Source organism: Stegodyphus dumicola, chromosome 5 (genome assembly GCF_044657685.1).
Source record: "Stegodyphus dumicola isolate Sdum_Otavi_A_Nest chromosome 5, ASM4465768v1".
NCBI classification, from domain to species: domain Eukaryota; kingdom Metazoa; phylum Arthropoda; class Arachnida; order Araneae; family Eresidae; genus Stegodyphus; species Stegodyphus dumicola.
The window spans coordinates 73,086,530-73,100,982 of record NC_140772.1 but is presented as its reverse complement, the minus strand read 5'-3'; the positions used below and the strand labels follow the sequence as shown (position 1 = coordinate 73,100,982).

At 33.6% G+C, this 14,453-nt stretch overlaps 1 protein-coding gene and 1 long non-coding RNA gene across 7 annotated transcripts in view; one reads left to right on the top strand and one right to left on the bottom strand.

The window, feature by feature from the left end:
• LOC146997140 (uncharacterized) overlaps positions 1–14,453 on the bottom strand; it is a 269,052-nt gene that overhangs the window by 112,552 nt on the left and 142,047 nt on the right. The window lies entirely within an intron of this gene.
• LOC118188568 (RIMS-binding protein 2-like) overlaps positions 1–14,453 on the top strand; it is a 481,985-nt gene that overhangs the window by 348,832 nt on the left and 118,700 nt on the right. For all 6 annotated transcript variants that reach the window (XM_085816767.1, XM_085816768.1, XM_085816770.1 and 3 more), the window contains one exon: positions 6,794–6,942. In XM_085816767.1, coding sequence (XP_085672893.1) covers positions 6,794–6,942 — 149 coding nt within the window. The remainder of the gene's footprint in view (positions 1–6,793; positions 6,943–14,453) is intronic.

Below are 14,453 nucleotides of genomic sequence, written 5' to 3'. Positions count from 1 at the left end.
GGTTGTTCTCTAAACTCTCCACACTACAACTCGTGTTGCACTCGATGATACACTTGATAGACTCACAATACTCTTGACGATCAACTCACTTGACTGAGACTGATTCTCACTCCCTCACTAACTGACTCCATATGTGGTCAGCGTTTATATAGCTTTTGGGCTGCTTTCAAGAACATTCTGGTTCAAATCGGTAAGAATCCATTCTAGAAGGTTCATCCGTCTATAGCATATCGCCAATTTTGTCACCAAATGGGCTATTTCTCGCCAAATATGGCAATCCTGCATTCCCTTACCATTTTCTAGCAACAATAAACCCGCTTTATGGGGAAGCTATCTTATTGCAGCTGGACATTTCGTAACGCTGCCCCCTTTCAAGGACTGCATGTCCTGGGCAGTACAATCCTTGGTCAGAAGCCTAATTCAATACAAACAAAATGTAATCAAACAAAAATAACATAACTAAACAAATATTTACACTATGTACAAGTTATATGCACAGATTAACCACATAACAATTTTAAATTAAACAAATTAAAGTTCAGAATGAATTGCAGTCTCAAGTTTCTCATTAAAGTTAAATACCTTTTCACTGCAGTTCTCAGATTTATTTCTGTTTTGCATATCACAGTATGAAGATCCTGTCCTTTCAGATTTTTCATCCACGGGAAGATCTGAGACAGTTTGTTCACCACTCCGTAATTTATTCACTTCATGTGTATAGTTCTTCTCGGTACTTTTAAGAGTTGGTGCATGCTTATTTACCTCTATTTCCTAAAAGCCAATTCTGATGTTTGCATCAGAGTTATGAATAGAATCTGATAATTTTCAAACACAAGTATTCTGGTTTAGAAGTATCCTGCACAACCTGTATTATGAGACACATACTTAGTTTGAGAAGTGGTTGTATTTTCTTGTAATACTGGAACACACTGCTTAAGCCAGGGATGGGCAAATTTTTTTGGTCGCGGGCCAAAAATTAAAAAAAAGAAAACGTTTGGCGGGCCAAGATAAATTTTTCTAAAATTTAAAAACAATATACAAGTACTACAATTTAAATATGTTAATAAGATGAATGAAATTGCGATTTCATTTTTAAAAGTTCCTTATTGTGAGGTTCGAAGTGAGATATCTTGAGGTTCGAAGTGAGGTTCGAACTGATTCTAAGGAACGCTGTCAGTCTACTTCTGAAATAATTCTTTATAAGGTTCATAGATGAAAACACTTGAGCACTGATATTCTGAGTGTGAGATATAAAATTTGGGAAACTTTTCAGGACTTGTGTTTCTCTTGATTTGCTTGGGAAACATGGAACGCCCTGAATAAGAACAGGGAGCTTACTCAAGCTATGTTCAAGATTTGTGTATAACAGACGACACAAGCAGGAAGGGTATACGGAACCCTTTATTTTCAATACTCTACAGGCACTTCCGAATTTCGGAATACAGAGACCAACCACTTGTGGTCTGAACGTAAGAATATAAAACTACTAACTAAAACTCTAACTAAAAGCTAACTTTGAATTAGTATACAAATGCCTAGCACTAAGACTGGCCTTTATTTAAAAAAGGTACGTATGTAGTATGCCGAGCTGCTGAAACTACAATACATTTGCAAATATCAAGAGGGCTAAACCTCTGGCCTTAAAGGCAACCAGCAACCGAGTGAAAACTCATAAAACTGCAGTGGCAAGCGGCTTGCTTTCCTTCTCTCTCCCATTTGGCAAAAAGCCACAACTTAAGTACTTGGGCGTTAGCAAGGCAATTTGCATAAACAAGTTAAAGCATGTAATTCTGGCCAGAAGTAGAAAATAAGAAGTGATAGTACAGTTTTAAAATAAAATAAACGTTAGTGAAACTTAGGATCCTTACAAACTTACTTTTTATAATGATTTGTAAAACTCTAACTTTGGCATATTTAGAAACAACTGCTTGAGATGATAATTATATTACAACTCAATTAATTCAAGCTGCAAATTTGACGTCACTGCTTCACAATTTATGTCAAAAGGCATGGTAAAAATATCTAATTCTATTTTAATGGCACTTAAATCTTGAAATCAGCATTCGAACTCAAAATGCAGTTTTTTTCAAGCCATCTTCATAATTCTTAAGCTGCTCTTCATTTACTGAGGGTACTGAATTCAACCTCGAGACATGAGACAAGTCGTAGCTGCCGAGCAAACAGATTATGTTTTAGTTTAAAAGCTTTGAGATGGGCCCAGATATCATCTATGAATTGATTTTTCCCTTGCATCTTGGCATTCAAGTTGCTCATATGACAAAGAAGATTTGTGAAAAATGCAAAGTCCGAAAGCCATTCTGTGTCTTCTAACATTTCGCACTCCGCAGAACACCGTTTCTCATAGACGAACAACACTATGTCGTCTTTTAGCTGCCAAACTGGCTCGAAAACACATCCCTCACCTTACTTTCGTGTACTACAGTAATTCGTGTAATACAGAGTATTTATGTTGCATGGACTGAAGAAAATCTCAAAATTGCCTGTGAGTAAGCCCACGAGATCGAATAGTATTTACAAGCTTCACGACTGCATCGAGCACAGGTTTCATATTCAGTGCAGATTTACACAGAGCATCTTTATGTAAAACACAATGCAGGAAAATATTGTTCTCGGGATAGTTTTAATTAAAGTTTCCAAGAAATACAGATTTTTTTCCTGTCATATTTAGTGCTTCATCAGTCGTAATATTGCATATATTTGTTATAGACACTTTCAAAGTTAAAACCCCTCCTGAAATTCACGAAAAGTGTCACATCCTGTTCTAGTTCCTTTTAAAGAACACATGCACGCCATTTCCTCGGTGATTTCAAAGTTCTAATCAACACCTTTTATAAATAATACTAATTGAGCAATATCATTTATACCAGTGCTTTCATCCATAGCAATGGAGTAAAATTTAAACTGGCCAATCTTTGACTCTAATTGTGATGTCAAATTTTTACCAATGTCTTCAATTCTAGAATTCACTGTTTTTCGAGATAAGCTTGCAGTTTCAAAATTATTTTTTCTTGTCTGGACATAAAACATCACAAACTTGGAGCATGCATTGTCTAACGAACTCCCCATCACTGAGAGCTGTATTATTTTTAGTAATATTGTATGCTGCAATGTAACTTGCATGTTGGATACTGTTTACCATCTTGGAAAAATTTTGTTGGCCTGGTAGTTTTTTTACAAAAACTTTCTGCATTTTGTTTGCTTTCAAATTCGGCATTGCTCCGTAATTGGAATTTTTATGATTAGATGGGAAATGTTATATTCCTTGAAGACTGTTACAACTTCATTGCAAATGAGACATACTGGTTTATCTTTTACAGCTGTAAAAAATATTTCTAGGTTCATTTATCATTAAACTCACAACTCTCTGAATCAACTTTATGTTTTTAGTACCCATTTTAAGGTTGAAATATTTTATGATTAACCCAAGCAAGCACTAGCTATGCTATACTTTTAATAGTTTTACCACTATTCACAATGATGCTATATGTCCGCAAACTTTTCATACGCAGTCAATAATATTAGAACTCATATGTAAAAAATAAAGCCGCTGGCTGTATCATAAAATGTACAGTCTGCCCTATGTGAGGTCTAATTCACCTATATTGGATTCCCATATGTCTGCTCTCCGAGAAAGAAATAACGCTTGTTGGCACCAATCTACAACTATAATTAACAAAGAACTTCCGCTTTTAATACTTTACCGATTGAAAGCTGTCTGTGCTTGCTATTTCCTTCGATTTATGTTTTGTAGAACAAAAATAGAGAAAGTAAAAAGATCAGTCCTTTAAAAAAAAGGAAGGAAAAAAATAATATTTAAAAAAAGTAGAAATGGATAAGTAATATATAAATATATATTTCTTTTAATTTTCCTCCGACCGGCAAATTAAAATTCTATCCGTGGGCCGTAGTTGACCCATCCCTGGCTTAAACTGTACATCAGCTTCTCCATCTCTGCATCACATGCAGTTTCAGATGGTTCAATACTTGCTGACTGCGACTTCGTAACTCAACTTATCAGTTTCTACAAATTTAACAGTCTCATCTTCACTTTCTTCCACATCTTCTTCAGGCATTTGAGAATCAAACGCTTCCATTCCATCTTTTATTTCTTTATGTTTTCATTCTTTTTCTTTAATCCGGTTAGATGTTTCATCCGTCATTTCTTGATCTTTCTCAGACTCTTCACCAGCCACTTCCTTCATTTCTTCATCCTTTGATTCTTAAGATGCCACTTCTGTCATTTCCACATCTTCTTTTATGGCTCCAGTTTCTTCTGTAAGCTCCACTTTCATCTGTTAAAGTTGTTCTTGCAGCTTTTCCTAGCCAGCTTTTATTTCTTCCCGACATGATTTAATTTTTGATCAGTAACTCTTCTTGTCCAATCTTTTCATATCCGGCATTCAATTCTTCATTTCTGGCTTCCATCTCTTCTTGTCCGGCTTTTATCTTGGCTAAACGGTGAAGACAGCTTCACAGCAAAGCACCAGAGTACAGCTTCCGACTCAGTTCGGTCATTCTTGGAACTCAACATAGTCTCAAAACTCCAGCCTTTAGGCTATAACGGTGAAGATGGCTTTATGGCAAAGCACCAGAGTACAGCTCCGGATTCTGTTTGGTGGTTCTCAGAACTCAACATGCTCTCAAGACTTTCCACACTACAACCCCCAATGCACTCAACGATACACTCGATGATGCACTCGCTAGACTCGCGATACTCTCAACGATCAACTCGCTAGACTAGACACTGACTGATGATCTACTCACTCGATTTTCTCTCGCTCACTCACTGACTATTAACTGACTGACTCTGCATGCTGGCAGGGTTTATATAGCTTTTGGGCTGCCTTTGAGAACATTCTGGTTCAAACTGGTAAGAATTTGTTCTAGAAGGTTTTCCATTCATCTGTGGCGTATCGCCAAAAGGGTGATTTCTTGCCAAATATGGCAACCCTACCTTCCTTTGCCATTTTCTGGCAACCCTAAACCCATTTTGTGGGGCAGCTATCTTGCTGCAGCTGGACATTTCATAACAATATCATTTTCCATTGCATGGGAGAATAGAATAATAAAAAACAAGTAGAGTTTATAAATTAATATAGAGGCCTGATGTTGTGAATATATTAGATTTTATTTCTAAATTACCAACCAGTTCCGTGTTTTAAATAGCAATGAGTTTTAAGTAAACTATTATTTGATACTTTAGTTAAAACTCATTGTTATTTAAAATATGGAATTAGCGAAGGTCATGCTGGCCAAGTTAGATTTCTTAAAATTACTCTGCTCATTTTTGCATGCTTCCCTATAATCTTTGACTCCTTGAGTAACATTTTGTGTAGCATCAGTCAGCTTATATTTTCCTTAACTTTAACATTTATTCTCGTTAAATTAAGTACAAGTGTTTTTGGCATATCAGACCATATAAATCAAGGGTGGGCATAGTGACCATATAAAGCATGTGGCTTTTGCTGATAAGTGTAGCAGCTGTCTTGTAACTAAAATATTCTATGAAATGTGATAAACTAAAACTACTCATTGTCCAAAAGAAAATAATTTATTTCATTTCATTTTACAAAGCTATTAGTAAACTTAAACTGAGCAATGTCGAAATGTGATAATTTCATTTCATTTATTGTTACTTAAGAAATTTCATGATGTTACCCGAAAACATATAAAAATAACTAAAAGTATTATACTGATTCTATCAGTATAAGAATTATGTAAAAAAGTGTCTTTAAAAGTTAGATTTGGTTGTGGATGCTTTACAAGTCGATGCAAAGTTGCATATGGATGCTTTACAGGAAAGTTCTGCCAAATTTCTGAACTGTTAATAGCTGTAGAAACTAAATTGGTGTGCCATGTAAATGGAACAGAAAACACTTGTAATGCATCCGAAACATGTAATAATATGTGGAATCTGATACAAGTTAATAATTTAGAAATTAATTTGATGTCTGAATTAATGAGAAATTTATGGCAGTTGGAAGCTTTGGGAATTTCTAATAAATCTAAGAGAATTTTGAAGTAGCAGAACAATTTCAGTTGCTGTGGTGCAGATTTAAGAAGAATCTGAAGCTTCATGAGCATTGCAAAGCTGTGATTGAACAACATTTACAAGAAGGTATCATGAAAGAATTGGAGCATTTAAAAACTGAAAAAAAGTACTTATTACTACGTCAAGCTATAATTAGAGAAAACAAAGATACAACTAAACTTTGCATTATCTTCAGTGTATCATTACATGCTAAAGGCGAACTATCATTGAATGACTGTTTAGAATCAGACATTTCTCTCCATTTGAAACCTGTTTCACGAATTTTAAAGTAAAAAATTTGCACTGTTTGTGGCTTTTGGAAAATTCAGTTTTGAATTCTCGAACCTTCCTGAATTCCAACATGAAGTTTAACCACCTTTCTTGTAAATCATATTTGATAGAGGTTGGATGATTGCTATATATCATTAGATTCAGATCTTGAATAAGGCATCACATTTTGAAATTAAGAGTCTTTATGACATGAGCACACTTAAAACATGTCAATCTTCAAGTCTTCTAGAGAAGTTGGTGATAAGGAAAGATGGATATGAGACCCCCAGATTCCAACTACTGGGGGTTTTCAATGAAAACTGAGGTATAGCTCTTGTTTGCTAGTAGATTTCATAGTTTATGTGAAACTTGCAGATATATCATATCATGTTATCATATTCTTATAAACTGATTATAATTATTTTATGTATTTTAAATTTTTCATTCATTTAATATATTAATTATATTTAGGAGATCATGCTCTTCTAGACATGATGAATTTAGCTCCATTAAAAAAACGGGCTATAACTGTAAAAACCAAGTCTGGTGATAATTTATCTATAGATTCTATGCCATGTATGATTCCTGTGGAATTATTGAAAGGTGTTGCAGCATCACTGGTAAGTTCAATCATTATATCCTAAAAATTTCCTTTTAGCATTTATTTTAAAAGGAATTATGCATAATATATTATTATTATTATTATATTGTGACAAATGACAACTTTTGAGAACTGAAAATTGTGCTTTGTTTATTAAAAAACCATAAAATAGATTCAAAAATATGTCTCTTAATGTAATCTTGACTAAATTTGTAATTCTTTAAAAACCTTTCTTTAAATGTATTTTGAAAGAATATAAATTCTGTAATGTACATTACCTGGTAAAATTAATGGATTAATACCAAATACAACTTTTCTGTTTTCTTTTTTTATTAAGAGATAGATATTCTAATACCTAAAAGTATTAGCATATTTTTTAATGATAGCTCTGGACCTTACTGTATAACCTACCTATTTTTCATTTCTGTAGGATGTGAATTTTGATACTAAATGCCCTATATATTGCATCTGGTACTTAAAAAATATAAATTTTGTTATTAAATTACCCATTGTGACATTAAGTTGACTTGTACACTATGAATTATGGTATATCTGTAGTTTTTTATTTATTTATTTAATTTTTTTTTAAAGAAATATACTAAAATTTGAACAATGTCTCCCTGGCTTACTCATTTTAACAAGTTTTATTTTGTTGAATGTATGATGATCCCTACTTAGTTTAAAATTTAAACAATGTTTTCTTGGTTTATTCATTTTAACAAGTTTTATTTTATAGGATGTATGATGATCGCTAGTTGCTTGGTTCTATGATCTAATGTAATTGATAAATAGCATATTCTTTTCTGTGAAGAATTTATGTGTATTTTTAATGCTTAAATTTTTAAAATTAAATTCACATGCTTTAAGCTTTCACTAAATTGTACAACCTTACATTTTAGCTGATAGTGTGGGCAGGAAGTCCATTAAACTACTCAAATATTAATATTTTTTTAGCCTTCCATGTTTACAGGACTAAGTAATGAGCTTTGACTTTCAGTGCATGTTAACAAATTTAAATTATTGATTTTCAATGCATATTTAATAAAATTAAATTAAGCAAACTTAAATTTTATTCAAGTTGTTAAAAAAATAGAAGTTGTAGCTTGAAATTATAAAAATTTATATTATAGCTTAAAAAAAGTCCCTCCACTCTGTGAAAGCTTTGAAGAATGAATATTTTGTGACTCTTATCGAAGCATTTACTGAAATAATAATAAGTTAATATCTACCTTCTGAGACAGACATCTGCTAAAAATCCAATATCCAACATGGATTTTACATGAACTCTGAGAGGCCCACCAGCAGCCAAGCGGTAAAGTCACTGAACACGGTAGTTCAGTCAGCCATAGTGGTTACTTTGAAATGTTATATAAAATGAATTTTCAGTCAGCTAGAGAGTGAAATGGCAATGTAAGGTTCCCACTGAATATTTTATACTTCTAATTATCTACAGTATTACATATATACAGTACAGTTGTAAAATCATTTTGTAAGTATTAGTTGTTTGTTTAACAACAGATGATGTTGTGATATACATTATGCATACATATACACTGCAAAAAAAAAAAAAGAGTGGGACAATTCCATATCTCCCGTTCTACTGGGCCGATTGACGAAATTCAACTTTCGTTTTTCATGTCTCGAAAGAGCGACTTAGGATATGTATTAGATTTATATATAGCATTCTTCAAATAAAAGTATTTTGACACTAAATCAGACTTTTCCTGACATGGCATGCCAATTTTTTTTCCATATTTCAATTATATGACTCGAATTATGTTAAACTGCCAAGTTTTGTTAAAATCGCATGAGTAGTTTTTAAAAAATTAGCTCTTAAAATTTTAGCTCCTCAATGTTAATTGAATTTGATGTATATTTATAATTATTTCTTTTTTTATTAAACTTACTTGATTATTACAACTTGCAGAATATGAAATTTAGGCTTAATCCAAATATAATTCGCACATTTTTTATGATATATTTCTAAACTTTTATTTATAAATATTTTTTATAAATTTTTTGAAAAATGTTTCGCATTTTAATTTGTACAATTTTTAACATTGTCTTAAAGTAGATGTATTTCTAGGCACACCTGGAAAAAATTAGGGTTTTTTTATCCAAAATTAAGTGTTATAAAATTAACAAACAGAGTGATGGCTAATTGAATTTTTGGCCTTTATTAACAAAAAAATAAAGAGAACTTACGTACGTCTTATTGTTTACATGACAACTTTTAAAATGATGAAAATAATAGTGATGCCAGTTGCATAAAACATAATAAAACAATAAAACAATGATGCCACTGAAACTGCACATAATATCAATTAAATGCTCGATTCTCAACACTAAGACATACATGAATTTACATATTGGAGCGTTTTGAAATTTGGCATCTTTTTTTTTAGCAATAATAACGCCAAGCGATAATACACACCTTGTTAAAATTGTTTGAAAGTATGAACGATGACTTTTTTCAGCTCATCTACAATGAAACAAAGAAAAGGAAAATAGGTTGCTTTAAATTAAGAAGTTCGCCAAGTAAATTATTCTTGACGAAAACTGAAAAAAATTTGTCAAAATAAATCTTTTAATTTCTCTGTAAATTTCGCACCAAATTTTATAAAATTTAATATTTAGGCATAATTTGAGTCGCAGAATCAAAATATGGAAAAAATTGTCATGTCATTTCAAAAAAATTCCGATTTTCCGTCAAAATACCTATGTTAGAATGATGCTATGTATAAATCCAATATATATATATATATATCCTAAGTCGCGCTTTCGAGACATGAAAAAATCAATGGACAATCGGCCGAGTAGAGGGGAAGATATAAAATTGTCCCTTTAGGGCAGTGTACATAAGAAAAATATACAGTAATAGGTTGGTGGAATTCCTGGTGTATAACTTAAAAGGTCATGATATGCCACCGATATTGTTCATTTATTCCATTTGGTAAATAGGTGCAGTAGCACCAAATGATAAAATTTAAATATAGAATCTTAATACAAGCAAGAAATTAAGTTCTTTCAAAACATTTCAGTTAAATAATGAGAACCAATTTCTGTCAAATATTGAATTAATTTAAACTTACCTCTTTTTTCATTTAAACAGTCAACGGTTATAAGCATTAAAGTAATGGGTGGTTATAATTAAACTTTCCCTATAAACGGCATCCTATAGTGCAAAAGTGTGAACAGAATGCAATAATGTTTTGTATATGGGCTATACACGAGATGCGCCCATGGAATTTCAAAACAAAAAAAATTAGTTCCAAAGTGTCCACCAGATTGCACCTTTTCAGGAGAAACATGAAGTTTAACACAATAAACGACCAAAACGGAATACAGAAACAATATTAACATTTATTGACTAGTTTCTTATCACCTTTTCATCGAACTACAATAAGTAAAGGTAAGGGAGAAACAAAAACAGTTCAGTTTACAGAAACAAGAACTGATTAGGATGAAATTGCACAAGAGGAGCAGTTGTTAATTGTGTCCAGGATGATGTAAGGAAAGGTGCTGCACGTGACCACCTTTATTTGCCTGCAAAATTTCAAGTCGATGGACAGTGTGTTCAACAGCAGATCATAACTGATCAGTTGTGAAGCATCGCACATAAAGCATTATGGAGTTCTTTAAGTCATTCAATGTTGCAACATCTTCACGATACACTAGACTTTTTAAATCGCCCCATGAAGCATCGCACATAAAGCATTATGGAGTTCTTTAAGTCATTCAATGTTGCAACATCTTCACGGTACACCAGACTCTTTAAATAGCCCCATAACCAAAAATCGCACGGAGTTAGATCCAGTCAACTGGGGGGGGGGGCATGTGTTAGGAAAGAAGCAACTAATAACACATTCCTCTGTGAGGTCTTGGAGAAATAACGCCTTTACGTACCCATGGATATGTCAGGGGGGTGCCATCCTGCATGAAAATGGTCAATGTAAGGATTCGCCTTTTCTGTAGTTGTGGCCCCACAAACGTCTGCAGCATGTCATAGTAACGACAGCCCGTAAAGGAACATGTTACAGGCTCACATTCACGGATTTCCTCAAAGAAGAATGTTCCAAGGATGAATATCACTTTGAATCCACATCAGACACTGACCTTTGGAGACTGTAGGGGAATTTCAGTGTGGATCCATGGATTTTACTTTGCCCAAATGCGGCAATTCTGTGTATTGACTGTCCCACTGAGGTAGAAAAAGAGCATCCTCACTCAACAGAATATTTCAAGACCATGACAGATCAATAGTCGTTCTGTTGAAAAAACTGACTGTGAATGAGAGACATTGTGGGTTGTCCCTATCAAGCAGGTCCTGAGTATGGCGGATCTTAGTAGTGCATTATATTTCTGAGGTCTTTTCAGATGTTGCTGTAGAAATAGCCTGTTTGTCAAAAAACTACACCCATGCTACTGTCCCCAAACTCTGATGTCTGTGACTGTGCGTCAACAGCTGTCTTGACGGTATCAACAAGTACCGGTGTGACACATATATGACCTCTTCCAGGTTGAACTACTAATTTCCATGTCTCTTCAGATCTCTTAATCATGGCCCGGATACCTTTAGTAGACATTGGTCCATGCCGTAGGTTCTTTCTACAATGAAATTCACGAACTTCAGCAGAAGCATTCCCCTTGTTTTCATGAAGCAGCTTCACCAATAACGCACGTTTAACTAAAGAGCATCATTAGTAAAGCCAAAAACATCAACTTTAACATGACAAACAACGTCTGCAAATGTTTTATACCCTAACCTGTTTTCCATAAAGCTTCCTATTCTTTTCAAGTATGCAAATCTCGACATTTTCCTCCTACAGTTGACAGCTTTTCCCGGTTTTGCATTTTATTTTCATAATTCTTGTTTTGAAATGTTAATATTAGTTTCTGTATTCTGTTTTGATAATTTATTGTGTTAAATTTCATGTTTTTCCCCAAAAAGGCACCCTCTAGTGAAAATTTTGGAACTAAAATTTTGTTTTCGAAATTCTGTGAGCGCATCTCGTGTATAGCCCACACAAAGAATTTCATTGCATTCTGTTCACCCGTTTGTGCTGTAGGATGCCATTTATAGGGGAAGTTTTAAACCACTTGGTACTCCAAGTGAAAGTTCTAAAAATATATCCACTCAGTTAAAATGTGATGTATCGATGGGTGAGCTCTGCAGATTGAGCACAAAGGCACTCTTGGCTTTCAGAAAATCATTATGAGTACTGCAACAGTTGTAAACTATGTTAAAATGACTTCTTCTTTCCTGTTTTTAGTAGCCTCCCAGTACTCTACTTTAGGCTTTATGCTTCTCAATTTATTATTTAACTGCACATCCCAGTGTAATCTCCATTTGTTTCACATATTTTTCTTGGTGACAGTTTTAATATCTCTGAAAGGGACCAGCTGACTGAACAATTTTCATTGCAAACTTTGCTCTGATGTGTGCAAGCTCATTTCTTTTTATTCCTACATGCTCTGAAACTACAAGATTCTGGGTATCCAAAAATGATTCTAAAGCTTTTAGAATACAAGTCAGTATAAATAATATTTTTTTCCAATAAAGCTTAAATATAAAATATAGGGCTAGATATAATATAAATTATAATAGATACACAACATTTAATTCAGTGGTGAATACTTGACCAGGCATCATTCAATCACCTACCATCTGTGTGTTTCCAATAATGAACAAAGTTCCAATATAACTAATTGTCTTCAATCTATCTGTGAATATAGGTGTATAACTGCTGTATCTATATCTATTCTCATGGAAAAGCTGTTTATATATCATCTTGCTAGTATTTCTTTTGTCAAAATTGCCAAAAACATTTAGTACCTTTATATGAGCATTTTACCAAGGCGGGATTCCAAAATGTTTTACTTAGACATTTACGTCAGACTTGTAAAATTTTCCTACTGATACTTGAGCACTTACACAAAATGGCGATATACGGCAAAGCTGTGACACAAATATCAGGTTATAGCCATCATCTAACTTATGAGACCGACAAGGGTGATGGGGTTTTGACATGACACAATGTACAGATTAAAAGGCAATTGTTCGTGTCACAGCTGAAGTGAAGATTTTAAACAGTAGACATACAAACTCTGGACAGAAAGTGTTCTATAAGAGTATAGGAAAAAACCACAAAACCTCATGATGAATGAGGTCTGATTTCAATGAAACAGATGACCTTCCTGATCTGTAAAATTTTGAACATGGAACAGACTATTACCCTGTAGATGAGAAGTAATTAGCAGTACTTTGAAAGACTTCTTCCTCAAGTATTTGACACGTGTAAGGAAGGTTAGTTATGAATCTAACATCACTTCTAAGTTGGTGTTGGTGTATTTAATTATGGCAAAGCACACGAGGGCTATCTGCCTAAGGGGAGGGATGCCTTTCGTGGAGGACTTTCTAAGGGAAACTGGCTCGTATACACGTTACACATGGGGAAAACCACGAAAACGCCCATGCAGCCAGCCCGTTCGCGGGATTCGAACCTCGGACCGAACTACCAGTGTTCAGCGACTTTACCGCTCGGCCGCTGGTGGGCACATCACTTCTAAGAAACTTTACTTCATTATGACTGGAATCAAGACCCTTGTAAATGTAACTCAGGCTGGCACTTCTTTTATGTAATTAAACCACAATTTCAACAGAAAATTCTTTAGATTTTAAAAACTTTATTTTAATAATAAATCTGCCTTAAGAACCGAATTTAACTTTTAAATGCTTGTATGTCTTTCTCTGGAAACAAGTACTTTGAAAGTTGAGAGGACAGAAAAGCACCCCCATGTTAAAGGCTTATTTTCCACGAAGAGCAATGAATTTATCCGAGTGGGTAAATTTTTCATCCTGAATAATACTATGAGTGAAACTCTTTAGAAGTTTCTTTGTAGTTAAATATGGGAAACGAAAATTGTCACTTGTACAGAACTTTACTTTTGCTCCCAGTTTACATCTACTATTCAGGGAAATTTTTTATCCCAACCACATTCTGCTTGATAGCTAGAGTATTATTAGCATTGAATCTTGGTCATAAAGTGTTGTTCTGTTTTTGTTTTTACATTTACACATTTTCATTAAAATTTCCCATCCTCTTTTAGCCAAAAATTCTTTCCCACATTGCCAGTAACCCATGGCTGTATTCTTCATCAAACTTCCTCTCATTATTCTGTCACATTGTATTCATGACAATACAATGTGAATATTTTATATTGTACTAGCTGCTTCGCTGCCAGCCTTCATCTGGCTTTTAAATGCACCAGAAAAATGGCTGAAGGGAACACCAAACATTAAATTTAAAAACTGCATAGAATTTCACTCTGCAGAACAACTTCATAAAAAAAAGTTATTATGTATAACAACAAAATTATAATGAAATAAGCAGTATGCCTTAATACAAATATTAATTATCCTGATAAATAAATTAACCAACTTCCCTTTGCAAAATCTTAAGAACTCAAATGGTATAAAGGAGGTTAAGAACTTTTTTTCCAAAAAAAAAATCACTCAAAACTTTTCAA